General features: G+C 37.0%; 1 protein-coding gene across 1 annotated transcript in view; it reads right to left on the bottom strand.

The window, feature by feature from the left end:
* CPD (carboxypeptidase D) overlaps positions 1-14,903 on the bottom strand; it is a 77,044-nt gene that overhangs the window by 8,599 nt on the left and 53,542 nt on the right. The window contains exons 9-17 of the mRNA XM_004746918.3: positions 14,353-14,455; positions 13,742-13,884; positions 12,090-12,259; positions 9,848-10,171; positions 7,239-7,434; positions 4,698-4,833; positions 3,725-3,856; positions 2,992-3,087; positions 2,825-2,889 (exon numbers count right to left, since the gene is read on the bottom strand). Of these exons, the coding sequence (XP_004746975.3) occupies positions 2,825-2,889; positions 2,992-3,087; positions 3,725-3,856; positions 4,698-4,833; positions 7,239-7,434; positions 9,848-10,171; positions 12,090-12,259; positions 13,742-13,884; positions 14,353-14,455 (1,365 nt within the window). The remainder of the gene's footprint in view (positions 1-2,824; positions 2,890-2,991; positions 3,088-3,724; positions 3,857-4,697; positions 4,834-7,238; positions 7,435-9,847; positions 10,172-12,089; positions 12,260-13,741; positions 13,885-14,352; positions 14,456-14,903) is intronic.

Below are 14,903 nucleotides of genomic sequence, written 5' to 3'. Positions count from 1 at the left end.
TCTTGAAAAATAGAAAGTTTAGAGTACTTTCATTTTTTAATTTCAAAACTTACCACAAAGCTACAGCAATCGAAACAGAGATACTGGGAGAAAAACAGACATAAGTACTGATGAAATAGAATTGAGAATCCAGAAAAAAAACATACATCTATAGCCAGCTGATTTTTGACAAGGGTGCCAAGACCATTCAATGAGGGAAAGAATAGTCTTTACCACAAATGGTGCTTGGACAACCCGACTTCCACATCCCAAAAAACCAAGTTGAACTCCTACTTCCCATCATATACAAAAATCAGCTTAAGATGTACCAATAACTGAAATACAAGAGATAAACCAATAAAACTTATTGAAGAAAACATGGAGGTAAATTTTCATGACCTTGGATTTGGCTATGAATTCTTAGATATGACAACAAGAGCATAAGCAGCAAAAGAAAAAAACAGATAAATTACTTCATCAAAATTAAAAACTTTTGTGCATCAAAGGGTATTATTAAGAAAACGAAATGAAACCTACATGCTGGGAGAAACTACCGGTGAATCAAGCAAATGCAAGTGTTTAACATCCAAAATAAATGCAGAATTCTTATAACCCAACAGCAAGAAGATAAGCAACTCAATTTAAAAATAAAGGTAGGGTGCCTGGGTGGCTCAGTGGGTTAAGCCGCTGCCTTCGGCTCACGTCATGATCTCAGGGTCCTGGGATCGAGTCCCGCATCGGGCTCTCTGCTCAGCAGGGAGCCTGCTTCCTTCTCTCTCTCTCTCTGCCTGCCTCTCCATCTACTTGTGATTTCTCTCTGTCAAATAAATAAATAAATAAAATCTTTAAAAAAAAGTTTTAAAAATAAAAAAAAATAAATAAAAATAAAGGTATAAAAATACCTTTATAAAAAATATAAAAATAAAGACATAAATAAAATAGACAATGGAGAAACAGACATTTCTCCAAAGAAAAAACAAATGGTCAATAAGCCCACGAGAAGATCCTCAACATTATTAGTCTTCAGGGAAATGCAAATCCAAACTACAATGAAGTAGCATTTCACACCCACCAGGATGGCTGTAATATTTTAAAAAGGGAAATAACAAGTATTGGTGAGGATGTGGAAAAATCGGAACTCTCATACACTGTTGGTGGGAATGTAAAACAGTTCAGGTGCTGTGAAAAACAGTTTGTTCGTTCCTCAAAAAGCTAAACATAGAGTGCAGACATGACCAGCAATTCCATAGGTAGGTATGGACCCTCAAAGAATTGAAAACAAGGGTTCAAACTTATATTGTACACAAATGTTCACTGCCTGTTATTCTCAATAGCCAAAAGGTGGACACAACTTAAATGTCCATCAACAGATGAACCATAAACAAAATGTGATATACATACAAAAGAATACTATTCAGCCATAAAAAGGACCAGAACACTGATACAGGCTAACAAAGTAGACAAACCCTGAAAACATTATGCTAAGTGAAAGAAGCCAGGCACAAAAGGACAAATATTGTATGATTCCACTTACAAGAAATATCCAGGATCTATAAAGAACTTCTCAAACTTAACACACACAAAACAGATAATCATATAAAAAAATGGGCAGAAGACATGAACAGACACTTCTCCAATGAAGACATACAAATAGCTAACAGACCCAGGAAAAAATGTTCATCATCACTAGCCATCAGGGAGATTCAAATTAAAACCACAATGAGATACCACCTTACACCGGTTAGAATGGCCAAAATTAGCAAGACAGGAAATAATGTGTGTTGGAGAGGATGTGGAGAAAGGGGAACCCTCTTGCACTGTTGGTGGGAATGTAAGTTGGTGCAGCCAATTTGGAGAACAGTGTGGAGATTCCTTAAGAAATTAAAAAAGAGCTTCCCTATGGCCCTGCAATTGCACTACTGGGTATTTAACCCACAGATACAGATGTAGTGAAAAGAAGGGCCATTTGTACCCCAATGTTCATAGCAGCAATGGCCATGGTCACCAAACTGTGGAAAGAACCAAGATGCCCTGGGGCACCTGGGTGGCTCAGTGGGTTAAAGCCTCTGCCTTTGGCTGAGATCATGATCCCAGGGTCATGGGATCGAGCCCCACATCGGGCTCTCTGCTTAGCGGGGAGCCTGCTTCCTCCTCTCTGTCTGCCTCTCTGCCTACTTGTGATATCTGTCTGTCAAATAAATGAATAAAATCTTTAAAAAAAAAAAAAAAAGAACCAAGATGCCCTTCAATGGACGAATGGGTAAGGAAGATGTGGTCCATATACATTATGGAGTATTATGCCTCCATCAGAAAGGATGAATACCCAACTTTTGTATCAACATGACGGGACTAGAAGAGATTATGCTGAGTGGAATAATTCAGAGAAAGTCAATTATCATATGGTTTCACTTACTTATGGAGCACAAGAAATAACATGGAGGACATGGGGAGATGGAGAGGAGAAGAAAGTTGAGGGAAACTGGAGGGGGAGATGAACCATGAGAGACTATGGACTCTGAAAAACAATCTGAGGGTTTTGAAGGGGCAGGGGGGTGGGAGGTTGGGTGAGCCTGGTGGTGGGTATTATGGAGGGCACGTATTGCATGGAGCACTGGGTGTGGTGCGTAAACAATGAATTCTGTTACACTGAAAAGAAATTTTAAAAAAATGATTGCAACGGCAAAAACGGAAGAAAAAAAATGCTGTCAGAGGTTGAAGGCTGTCTTGTCAAGAAAGCCATGAAGCAGATGCCATTCACTTTGATTATATCAGAAAAAAAGTCACCTATTTTGTCACTGAATAATTATAATTTAATTTAATTCTCACTGTATTGTATAGAGCATACCTTCATGCTGCCCAAGTGACTATGCCATTCTGCTCCACGCATTACACCTCCTGGGATATTCTCATCTATAAAAGTATTGAGGGATATAGGATTAACAAGACCTTAAGGTAAGACACCCTCTATACCCAAAAGCAGCAACAGGAACAAAGGGTATGGAAAATATTTACCTGATTTATTTGGGCAACCGGGCTGCCCCATGTGCATGGATGGATGATTATTTGCATAAAGAGATGCCAAATGCTTCAGCGTCTCTTTGTTTTCCACTGTACAAAGAAAAATTCAGAAGTTGGAGAAATTCAAAAGATTTTACTCCAAGTTCAACTTCATGGATGCAAAAGTCATTTTTCTCTCCTTCTAGTAAATCCTGTACCCCACCCAAGTTTATCAAGGAGTTATTATAATAATTGGTTCTATTTCACCCAGGATAATCAGGCAAAGAAGATATACATCTTTCTTATATTAAAAGGTAATAATGGTTAGTTTAAATAAGAGGCTACCACACTAAAATACAAACTTGTTTTGGTGTATTTTACTACATTTTAGGACAACTGGGGCCTACAACAGTAATTCTTTCAAGCTGTATTGAAAACAACACAAAGTACTTCCATATACAATGGCCCCAGACAGATTCAATAAGCAGTGTTCATCTCATCTTAAGTGCAACCAGCCAGTCAAGGTTTAAGCCGGGGTGGGGCGGGGGGGGATTCTCATCTTTAGATCTGACCTCTCTCCTCCAAGTAACTAAGCTGTTGATATATGTACAATCTTCCTAGATTGGTTATTTGCTCATGGAGTGTGCACAAATGCTCACGATTTTGAAAAAATTTAGATGGGACATTACTTAATTGAAATTTCCTATCTAAGCTTGAATAGCATATAATAAACTGACATTCTACATACCTGTTTGTACTGGTTTGTCATATGGGTATGTGACTAGTACTGAACCACCATCTAAAGCAACAGAAAGACTGAAGTCCTGTTTTTGAATCAAATTTTCAATGATGGCTTTAGTCTCAGGCTGGGAGGCATTATCTAAAAAATAAAGTCAAGCATAAAATAACAAGTTTTAAAATTTTAGTATGAATAGCTAAGAAAATACTTTGTATGTGAACACAATCAGAGGCTAATTTAAAAAATACGTATAAAAATACCTTATTACTCTACAAGCCACTAACTCAACAGCATAAAAGACACACTCTAGATAAAGTAGATTATCTTGAGTTTTATATACTTCAGATGATGTGTAAAGGTTAATGATCTAAGCAAATTTAAGAAAATGCTTATTTGGAAACAAAAAGGGATGGATATATTCTCTTCTAAAAAATAATATTGAGACTATATAACTAACCCATCTTTGAAAGAAAATAAAACTTTCAAAAATCGGGATGTTTTTCGCAGTGCAGTTTGCAAGAGCAAAAAATTAGAAAAAAACTAAGTGTCCATTAGTGGGAAAATTGTTGAATAAACTAGAGTATTAACAGCATACTAAGATGTCATTAATAAGACTATGTTAGAGATCTGTAAGTACTGAAATGGAAAGAGATCAGTGATAAAGATATGCTCAATGAAAAAAGTTGCAGAACAATATGTATAGTTGATCCTATTTAAGTCAATATCAAAGACTCCATCAAATCAACATACACAGACATTGTGTGTGTGCAGGTGTATATGTGTGTATACATGTATGTATGCGGGGATAGAGAGAAAATATACCTATTTGTATGGCTAGTGATGGAACCCCTCCAATATTATTGACTGAATTTCTAAGAAAAAACTTGAATTACTTTACGCATCTACACAATCTATCAATCTCTTAGTAAAGAAAAATAAAATTATCTGCAAAGTACTTTAATGGCCTAACAATCAGGCTTACTTGTGAAGTCTGTATCCAAATCTTTGCCATGAGCATTTGTTTGTCCTCTCTTTGAAGTACAGTCTTTCTCTTGTGCCCTCTCTCGCCCATCTGGATTTAGAGAAGGGACAATCACAATTCTAGTCCTGTCAACCAGCTAAAACAGAAAGAGAAATCAGTTAGCTCTATGTGGATCATAAGATACCCTTCCATGCCTCAAACAAAGTCTTTCTTGTTTTAAACAGATGTAAAATATAGGACTAAAAATAAACAGAAAATTCTCTATAGATAGATAGATAGAAAGAAAATTCTCTCTTGCTCTGAACAAATTTAAAAAGAAATATAAAACTACTGCACAACTAATATTCCCAGAGACATCCTGATGATGTACAAAGGGGTCAGAAACCACTGCCTGCAGGCTAAATCAAGCCAGCTGCTTGCTATTGTAAATAAAGTTTTATTGGCACACCACCACACCCATTCATATGACTGTTTTTGTGCTGCAGTGGCAGAGTTGAATAGCTGCAACACAGAACAGCTGTACCACAAAGCTTAAAATCTATACTATTTATCCCTTTATAGAAAAACTTTGCTGACCACTGGCTGAAACCAATAATAGACTGTATTTTTCAGATTAAAAACTGAAATGCATAGTCTAACAAGTATTAGTGTATGTCTGGAAACAATGAGACAGAAGAGCTGAAATCAGCAAAAGAAAAAAAAAGAATTAGATACTTGTCTTACTCATAATAATTTCTCCTTCAGATAATCCATAGGCATCAATACCTACATATGCAGCATTAACTAATTTCTGATATACTTCATCCTATTTATTTCTGAGAGCAAATCAGAATAAGTGATCCCTGGCTTATTTATTCTGTTAAAACAGTCTATAGACTGAAAATATCAGACACACTAAATTCATTGGTTCTTAACTTTCTTCCCTGGGAGAGAGATATTTTTCTAAAGTGTACATGCTTGAGCTTTGCTACAGGTCTCTGGGTATGTGTATATTTTCTTGAACTTGCCAGATAATTCTGACCCTTATTTATCTGAAAACAAATAGCAATCTAGAGTAAGAGTACTACCTTAAGCCTAACTAGACCAAATGAGGCAAATTCTCATAAACTAGAAGTTTTTAAATTCTTGGTAGGAGTTTTATCTAGAACATATAGTCTCTTATAACCATAATATCAGTAGGTAGCAATATGGCCAAATATTAGAATAACCTAAGGAGCTTTTAATTTAACCTAAGGAGAATACTGATGTCTTTGGGGATGGGGCTCAGGCACTCATATTTTTAAAAACTTCCTAAATGTTTCTAATATGTAGGCAGTATTAAAACCCAGTATCCTAGATATTCTCCCACTTTTTAAAAAAGAGAACAACAAAATGTCCTTGGGATATTCCTTACAACTCACATTAAGAAATCAATACAATTTGCTTTGCTGAAAATGGTAAAATAATTTTTGGTCAAGTCTGACTGAAGTTCATCTCACCTAATCCTGTAGGTGCTTTCTGATCCTAATCATGACATAAAAGCTTCCCAAATTTCTTTTAGGGGAGGCAGTAATGTAAAACAAAAGAGCACAGACTTTAGAGTGAGACACGCTTGGGTTTAAATCCCATTTTTACCACATACTGCTGTGTGGCCCCTGTAAGTTATCAAATATCTCTGCCTCACTTTTTAGATCTATAAAATGAAGATAACATAAATTGAGGATTAAATTATGACACATGTAAAGTACTTGGTATAAGCTCCTGACACATAGTAGGTATTAAACAAATATTAGTTCCTTTCTCCTTTCCTAAAGTCTATATAGACAGTGCCAATTAGTGAGTGCTCTAGGAGGATGCACACTCTCTCTTTCTTTCTTTCTTTAAGACAACATGGAACTAGGTTATTCAATCATACATGACCAATCCTCTGGATCAAAGTTCTTTTCTGTAGTCATGGGTGGCTAAAGTAGACAATGCCATATTGCTTTTTCTAAAATTTAAGCAGCTAAGATGTCCAATAATTTTGAACTTCTTACATAAGAAGAAAAACTATTTTTTTTCCACATCATTTTCAATATAGTATCCTAATTATAAGTAACTAGCAATGGAAGTCCCTCAAGTTAGAATGTACAGAAAGGTGAGTAAAGGAAGAGTAATTTGACTATTAAATAAAGGAGTAAAGGACTGAATGCAAATCTTCAGTATTTTTTCTTCTATGCCTCTTAATTACACACAAAGAAATGTAATGGAAAGTTGCTATCCAGAGAGGATAGAAAAAGATGGTCCATTTTTAAAAAGTCTGTAATGCACTAAAAGTGCCTCTGTGTAAAATCCAATAGGAAATTTAAAAAAATTTTAAAGTAAGCTCTAGGCCCAATGTAGGTCTTGAACTCACAACCCTGAGATCAAGAGTTACAGGTTCTACTGACTAGCCACTAAGCAGTGGTTTCTGAACCCTTTGTCAGATCCCCGAAGCCCCTGAAATTTTTTTAACGATGCACTGATCTCAATGTGTGACAGCTTTTTTCTTCTAAAGCATGTCAAAACAGGCTATTCTCTTACTTGAGTAACAGCTGGGTTCTTTTTGTAGTTTAGGCAGAGAAATTCTGCCAGAGCCAAAAGTAGTTCAGTTCCAACTGGAGCATTTCCATGGATACCAGCAACAAAGCGGATCTTTGGTTCTTCGGGCTCAGATATATTAGGCTTATTGGAGATTTCGAGGGACCAAATGTGACGATATTCAGAGCTCTGTCCCAAACTTTCAAAAACCAGAAACAAAAAGTCAGAAGTAATCAAGGGTTCTGTTAATGCTGACATACAGATTTTTTTAAAAGACATGAAAACAAACATGAAAAGCCTTTAAAAGTCTTTAAAGAATGAGTCATTGAGTCAGAAAACCTTAAGAAAATTAGTTTCCCTTGACCAAAGAAAATCAAATACAAGTGAGATATTATCCAATTTAGGAAAAGAGTATGACATGGTTCACCGGTCCTCCAAATTCAGTCATTCTCATACCATCTTCACCGTACTTGCCCTACCTTCTATAATCTATACTACTATTTAGCTAACATATGTCTTTTAAACTAACTTTAATTTTTTAGGAAAAATTTATATATACACAAATGTACAGAACCTTACTTTCTAAATGTAAATTTACATAAATAAGACAATGTATACTTTACTATAAATGCAATACTAGTATTGCAGCAAAAATCATTTAAAGTGCTGTGCTTGCCCAAGAGTTCTGAGCTTAAGACCTGTTTTCTTGTATACAAAGTGAGATTTACAAGAGTTATATAGAAAAAAATATTAGCATTAAATTTAGGCAGGTTAATAGAACAGAAAAATTATTGGTTTCCCATGATTCTATACTTAGTGCCCATAGGTGAACCACCTAGAACTGTTTTGTGTTTCACCACTGGCAGGTGTTGCCTATTTGGGGGAAAATACTTAACTAAAAAGTGCGTCTTGAATTGGAAGTTTAAAAAAACTTAAATGAACTAAGTAATGGATAGCAAAATAATGTCGAATTTTTCCTTTATTTTATTTTTTTTATTTATATTTTTTAAAGGTTTTATTTATTTATTTGACAGAGAGAGAGAGAGAGAAATGACAAGAGAGAGGGGTACGCAGACTCCCCGCCAGGCAGAGAGCCCGACGCGGGGCTCGATCCCAGGACCCTGAGACCATGACCTGAGCCGAAGGCAGTGGCTTAACCCACTGAGCCACCCAGGCGCCCCAAATTTTTACTTTATTTTAAAATAAGAAAAAAGACTATAAGCTCTATACAGCACTAAGGTGGACAATATTAAAACCTGAATTGGGCAAAAATATTCAAGAATGAGCTGAGGAAGAGAGGTAATTGGTATTGCCAAAGCAAGTATCACTCTTTGCATCTAGGAACATTATAAACCAGTATTTGAGAAGCTAAATGTACTGGTAAAATCAGAAGGGTCAGTGAAGAAAAACAGGGTAAAAATGTCAAAGGCAGGCGCCTGGGTGGGTCAGTGGGTTAAGCCTCTGCCTTCGGCTCAGGTCATGATCTCAGGGTCCTGGGATCAAGCCCTGCGTCAGGCTCTCTGCTCAATGGGGAGCCTCCTTCCCCTTCTCTCTCTGTCTGACTCTCTGCCTACTTGTGATCTCTCTCTCTGTCAAATAAATAAATAAAATCTTTTTTAAAAAATGCCAGAAGCTAGATAATGCTCATGAGGTATGTAGAAGAGAACTAAAACGAAGCTCGGGGGAAAATGTAGAAGAAAGCCTTTAAAAGGCAGACAACAGGAGTCAACAAACAAAGAAAATAATTTCCGAGTGACTGTAACAAGACCTGCAGAAGATTTACAATCAAAAATGAAAGTGAGACAGGGCAGCCACAGAAAGTGAAGATACAGGCTGGCTCAGTATCAGCTTTGCTTAAGCCAGTACTGCGTATTTTTCCAGGACCCTCAATCACACACTGTCCTTAAGTCTTGAGGGAATAGCAACTGTGAGTAGAGACTGGAGTACAGAAAATGGCAGCAACCAGGCTTCGTTTTCTATTTGAAAAAAAAAAGAATGATCTCTGACAGGTGAGCTCACATTTCCAAATTTGTCCCTTGCCCTCAACAAAATAAAACACACCAAGTAACAGTCAAGACACGAATATGCAGCTGAGAAGTGGAGAGCGATTTTTATTCAAAGTAATCACGAGGAAGACTAATTTTACATTTCCAGGAGGAACAGACCATCCATTACTTCCAAGTAATTCTCCAGTGTTCTTCATAACACTTTCCAGAGTCAGTGTTAGAAAGATCTCTAAGCAACATAAGTTTCAAAATAAGTAAACTCCAATTCCTCTCTATGCAGGTCCCAAACAAATTACAAAAACCATTCTACATGGCTTATTTGAATGTAACTTCTTGGGGTACCTGGGTGGCTCAGTGGGTAAAGCTTCTGCCTTCAGCTCAGGTCATGGTCCCAGGGTCCTGGGACTGAGCCCTGCATCGGGCTCTCTGCTCAGCAGGGAACCCGCTTCCCTCTCTCTCTCTGCCTGCCTCTCTGCCTACTCTGTCTGTCAAATAAATAAATAAAATCTTTAAGAAAAAAAAAAAAAAAAGAATGTAACTTCTTAAAAAAAGTGGGGGAGGGGAATGGAAGGACAGAAAGAAAAGCAGTGAGAGTGTGGCACTTACTTGGTGAGATTCGTGATGTGTGGGTAGTTCATCACAAGTCCTCTCAGAAACTCTGATAAGTCTTTGTATGAGTGATATCGGTAAAGAGCCAGATTTGAGGAGGACCGTAACATGAGGACTTCCAAACCATTCTCGGCCGAAAGGTCTTTAATTAAAGTTTCAAACTCTCTAGTAGTTGGATCACTGACATCATCAGTGTTGGTGCGATCCCCCTTTCCTTTCTTTGATTCATTGCTTGAATCCGCTGAAGATCGAACCAGTGTGAAGTTGACCTGAGTAGCACCTTCACTCTTCACAGTCACATTCTGGGTAACTGGATTATACCTGAAATAAAGGAGAGATCAGAGCCAGGCTTCTGCAGTGGGAATACTCAGTCTGCAGAGGGTATATGAATCCTTGAGATAAATCCTGTGAGAGTCAAATACATAACTTTGCATAGTTTATTATTTGTTTTAAACATTAACAGACATGTTAATGTCTGTCTACCCAACAGACATAGGTAGACTGTAAAATGTAAATGAGTTTTTAAGATTAAATACATGACCTCAAAACAAAGTTCATATTTGTAAGAAATAACTCATGTCTCCTGGAATCTGAGTTCCCTTGCCTGTCATCAGAGTACATGGTTGGAAAAATCTGAGCGATATTACTAACTTAGCACATTATCTATCTACCAAATGCATAATTCCTGGCCTATTTTTTCAGATATCTTGCTCTTTCCGTTTTTCTAATACTATGCCAATATAGAATAAAAACAGAAAAGATTTCATTTCTCATTAGTGTGAAGCTCTAATTATATCCAATAAGGGGTTAATAGCCCAAATACATAAAGACCTTCTATGACCTAACATCAAAAAAATTCCAAACAATCTGATTTAAAATTGCTACAGGACCTGAATAGACATTTTTCCTGAGAAGATATATAGATGGCAAACAGGCACGTGAAAAGATCCTCAGCATCACTAATCATCAGGGAAATGAAAATCAAAACCACAATGAGATACCACCTTATACCTCTCAGAACAGCTAAAATCAAGAAGACAAGAAATAACAAGTGTTGTGAGGATATGGAGAAAAAAGGAACCCTTTTATACTACTGGTAGGAATGTGAATTCCTACTAGGGAAAAATGTATGGAGGTTCCTCAAAAAGTTAAAATTACAAGTACCCTACAATCCAATAATTCCAATGTTGAGAAACAAAAACAGTAAATCAAAAAGATACACACACCCCTATGTTTACTGCAGTATTATTTACAATGGCCCAGATATGGAAACAACCTAAGTGTCCATCATTAAACCAATGGATAAGGAAGATATGGTGTATATACACAATGGACTATTATGCAGCTATGAAAAGATGGAATCATGACACTTGCAACAACATGGATCAACTTAGCGGGTATTATATTCAGTGAAATAAGTCAGACTGAGAAAGGCAAATACCAAACAATCTCACTCAGATATGTAATCTCAGAAAACAAATGAACAAATAAACAAAAAACAGAAATAGACCTATAAATAAAGAAAATAGTATGACTGTTGCAGGAAGGGAGGTGAGCAGAATTGGTGAAGGGGAGTAGGAGATACAGACTTCCAGCTATGGAATGAATTAAGTCACAAGGATGAAAGGTACAAACAGGAAATACAGTCAATGGTACTGTAACAGCACTATACAGTGATTGCATTTGTGGTGAGCAGAGCATAAGGTATAGACTTGCTGAATTACTATGTTATATACCTGAAACTAGTGTAACATTGGATGTCAACTATACACATATTAAAAAATTTTTTTAAATAAAAAAGAGTGGTTTAGGTGAGGATAGGAAGAAAAAAAGTGTGAAAGAGCTTTAAAAAGGAACAAATGTAAAGTGGTGGTATTTATTGGACAACATGACTAGAAGTACAGCAGCAGAACAGTTATTCTTTTTTCCCAACTAATAGGCACTTCCCAGAATTGTTACCAGTAGTGAAGGAATCACTCACTAGAGCTTTACATCTGGACAGGGCCTAGGGACCTGTTCAAAGTGCAAAATTTCATAGATTTCTTCAATCTGACAGTTTATGTACTCACTTTATCACTGGAAGAGAATCAAATGTGTAACCAGCTCTAAACTTCCCAGCATTAAACCCAGGGTTGCTTGACTTCTCTAGGGCTTTCTGGCAATAACCTTCTAGAATAGAACAATGTTTGTCTTGCCTCAAGCCCTTAATATCAAAGTATTCAGTCAGTCAGTCACTCACCCTCGAGCAGATGCTGTGATTTTATAAGTTCCTGGAACCAAGAGACGCCAGTAATCTCCAGTTTTGTAGGTAGTCACTGGGTGATTAATTTCAGCAACACTAATCGTGGCATTTAATATACCTCTGCCATCTGTGGCATCTAGGACAAATCCTTTGACACCCTGATGAACCTGGATAAAGTACAAGGATACCCAGATGTCAATGTCAAGATCATCTAATTATTTTGAGAGCTCTTATCCAAAATAACGGATTGATAATAAAGTAAACATGTGGAACAAGTAGGAATTTAGGAGTTGAGAGTAAAGCTAGATGTAAACACCTATTAAGAAAAATATTTCAGTTTCTGAAAGGCTAATTTTTCATAGCCTAGATTTGTCTTTATCATGAGGAATATAAATAACACTGTTTAAACTTTAGCACCTCTGACAATTTCACTATATAGGACATTCTACAAAAAGAACTGCCCTGTCCTCTTTATTATTTTTTTTTCAAATATTTTATTTATTTATTTGACAGAGAGAGAGAGAGAGATTGAGAGCATGCACAAACAGGGGGAGTGGGAGAGAAGCAGGCTCCCCGCTGAGCAGGGAGGTCCACTCAGGGCTCGATCCCTGGATCATGACCAGAGCCAGAGGCAGCCACTTAACCAACACAACCACCTAGGAACCCCCCTGTCCTGCCCTTTTTAAAAGGGAAATGTCAGGGCGCCTGGTGGCTCAGTCAGTTGAGTGTCTGACTCTTGATTTTTGGCTCAGGTCAAGATCTCAGATCAAGAGACTGAACCCTGTACGGAGCTCCATTTTGAGCCCCATGTTGGGGCTCCACATTCAGTAGGGAGTCTGTTCAAGATTCTTTTCCTCTGCTCCTCCGCCCACTTGCTTGCATTCTCTTTCTCTCAAACAAATAAATAAATCTTTAAAACAAAAAAGGGAAAGGTCATTTTTAAAAAACAGAAGGACTATTCTAGATTAAAGTTGAGTAAAGAGATGTAATAATCAAATGCAATGCATGACCCTTGACTAAATCCTGGTTCTAAAATATAGCTATGAAAAGACATTTTGGGGTAAAAGAAAGGGAAATTTGAATGTGGACTAAGTATTAGGCAATATTAGGGAATTAGTATTAATTTTTCTTTGGTAAGATAATGGCACCTGAAGATACAGGTATAAGAGATAGGTAGATAAAGATATAGGGATCCTTATTCTAAAAGATCCACTGCAGGGGTGTCTGGTCGGCTGTCAGTTAAGCATCTGACTTGGGCTCAGATCATCATCTCGGGGTCCTGGGGTCCTGGGATCGAGCCCCGCAAGGAGCCCCACATCAGGCTCTGCACTCAGCAGGGAGTCTGCTTGTCCTTCTGCCCCTCCCCCCAACTTGTACACTCTTTCTCTCTCTCCCCCAAATAAATATATAGACTCCTTTTTTTTTTTTTTAAAGCAAATCACCACCGTCCTGTTTAATCATTTTCAAATCCTCCCCTGCATACAAATAAACTCATTTTCAACCATGAGTTTTCTAGATAAACACACTGAACCATGAATAGGATGAATCCAGAAGAGTGTATTTGAAAATCACTGTGTGAAAATCAAATATACACACAAAAGTATTTTTGCTCTTGGGAGAAATTTCATACTTCACTCCTAAATAGTTACCTGTTTCATAAACTGGATTAGAGATCTTCGATTCTGTTCCCAAAATTTTGGCAGATCGTTCTCAAATGGGTATTTCACACAACCTAGCTCAATGGTCACTTCAAAGCAATTTGTTTGTAAATAGTTCCAGTCCTGCATACCACCTAAAGGATAGAAAATTAAAATCAGTAACTCTGAAGTAGTACTAGGCCAGATCCCAAAAAGTAAACAACATTCTTAGTAAAAAAGCCAAATCCATCTTTTCTCAACATTGGTTGAGAAACAGTGATATGCTCATTTGAGAGCACCTTGATGCTTATGGTATAGGTAAGACATCTGCACTTTCATGTTCAAGAAGAATTCAAGTATAGCTTACCCACTTCTTATTAGCACACCTAAGGATTTTTTTAATAACACTTTCATAAAGTTTTAGTACAATCTCTTTACTCAAAACTCCAATTATACCAAATTAAAAAATAGTTGAAAAGGTTATTTGAATGTTTTAAATTATTTAAACAGTATTTTTAAAAAATGATATTTTCTCAAAATTAAAAAATCAGTAAGAAGCAGCACCATCCAGGGGGACAGAAAATCCATCAAGTTATATGGCCTTGATATTAAAGAATGTTTACCTGGAACATTATACCAACTAGCTCCATTTGTTATTCCATGAGGAAAATATTCATTAGGGTACATATTCTTGCAAGGTCTACCTTGAAACATCTGGGAATTTTCCTGAAAAAAAAAAAATTAAGAATCTTTACTTATATTTGTTTGCATCACAGGAAGGATAAGGCAATATAATAAATGTAGTTACCAACAGGGTGTATGTGGAGGTGGGAATGGGGGTGAGTGGAGCCATGGGAAGCTCTGAGACTTTTTTTTTTTTTAAAGATTTTATTTATTTATTTGACAGACAGAGATCACAAGTAGGCAGAGAGGCAGGCAGAGAGAGAGGAGGAAGCAGGCTCCCTGCAGAGAGCCCGATGCGGGACTCGATCCCAGGACCCTGAGATCATGACCTGAGCCGAAGGCAGCGGCTTAACCCACCGAGCCACCCAGGCGCCCCGCACTGAGACTTTTTTAATGTCTAACTTTTTATGCCATTTTGATTGCTTACTATATGAACTTATTACCTATTTTTAAAAATCAAAATTACACATGCTCTGTAAAAAAAAGTAGA

The sequence above is a fragment of the Mustela putorius genome, unplaced genomic scaffold (assembly GCF_011764305.1).
Source record: "Mustela putorius furo isolate JIRA1106 unplaced genomic scaffold, ASM1176430v1.1 tig00003962_pilon_pilon_pilon, whole genome shotgun sequence".
Taxonomy (NCBI): Eukaryota; Metazoa; Chordata; class Mammalia; order Carnivora; family Mustelidae; genus Mustela; species Mustela putorius.
Note: the sequence above shows the minus strand (reverse complement) of the source record. Positions and strands in the feature narration are given on the sequence as shown.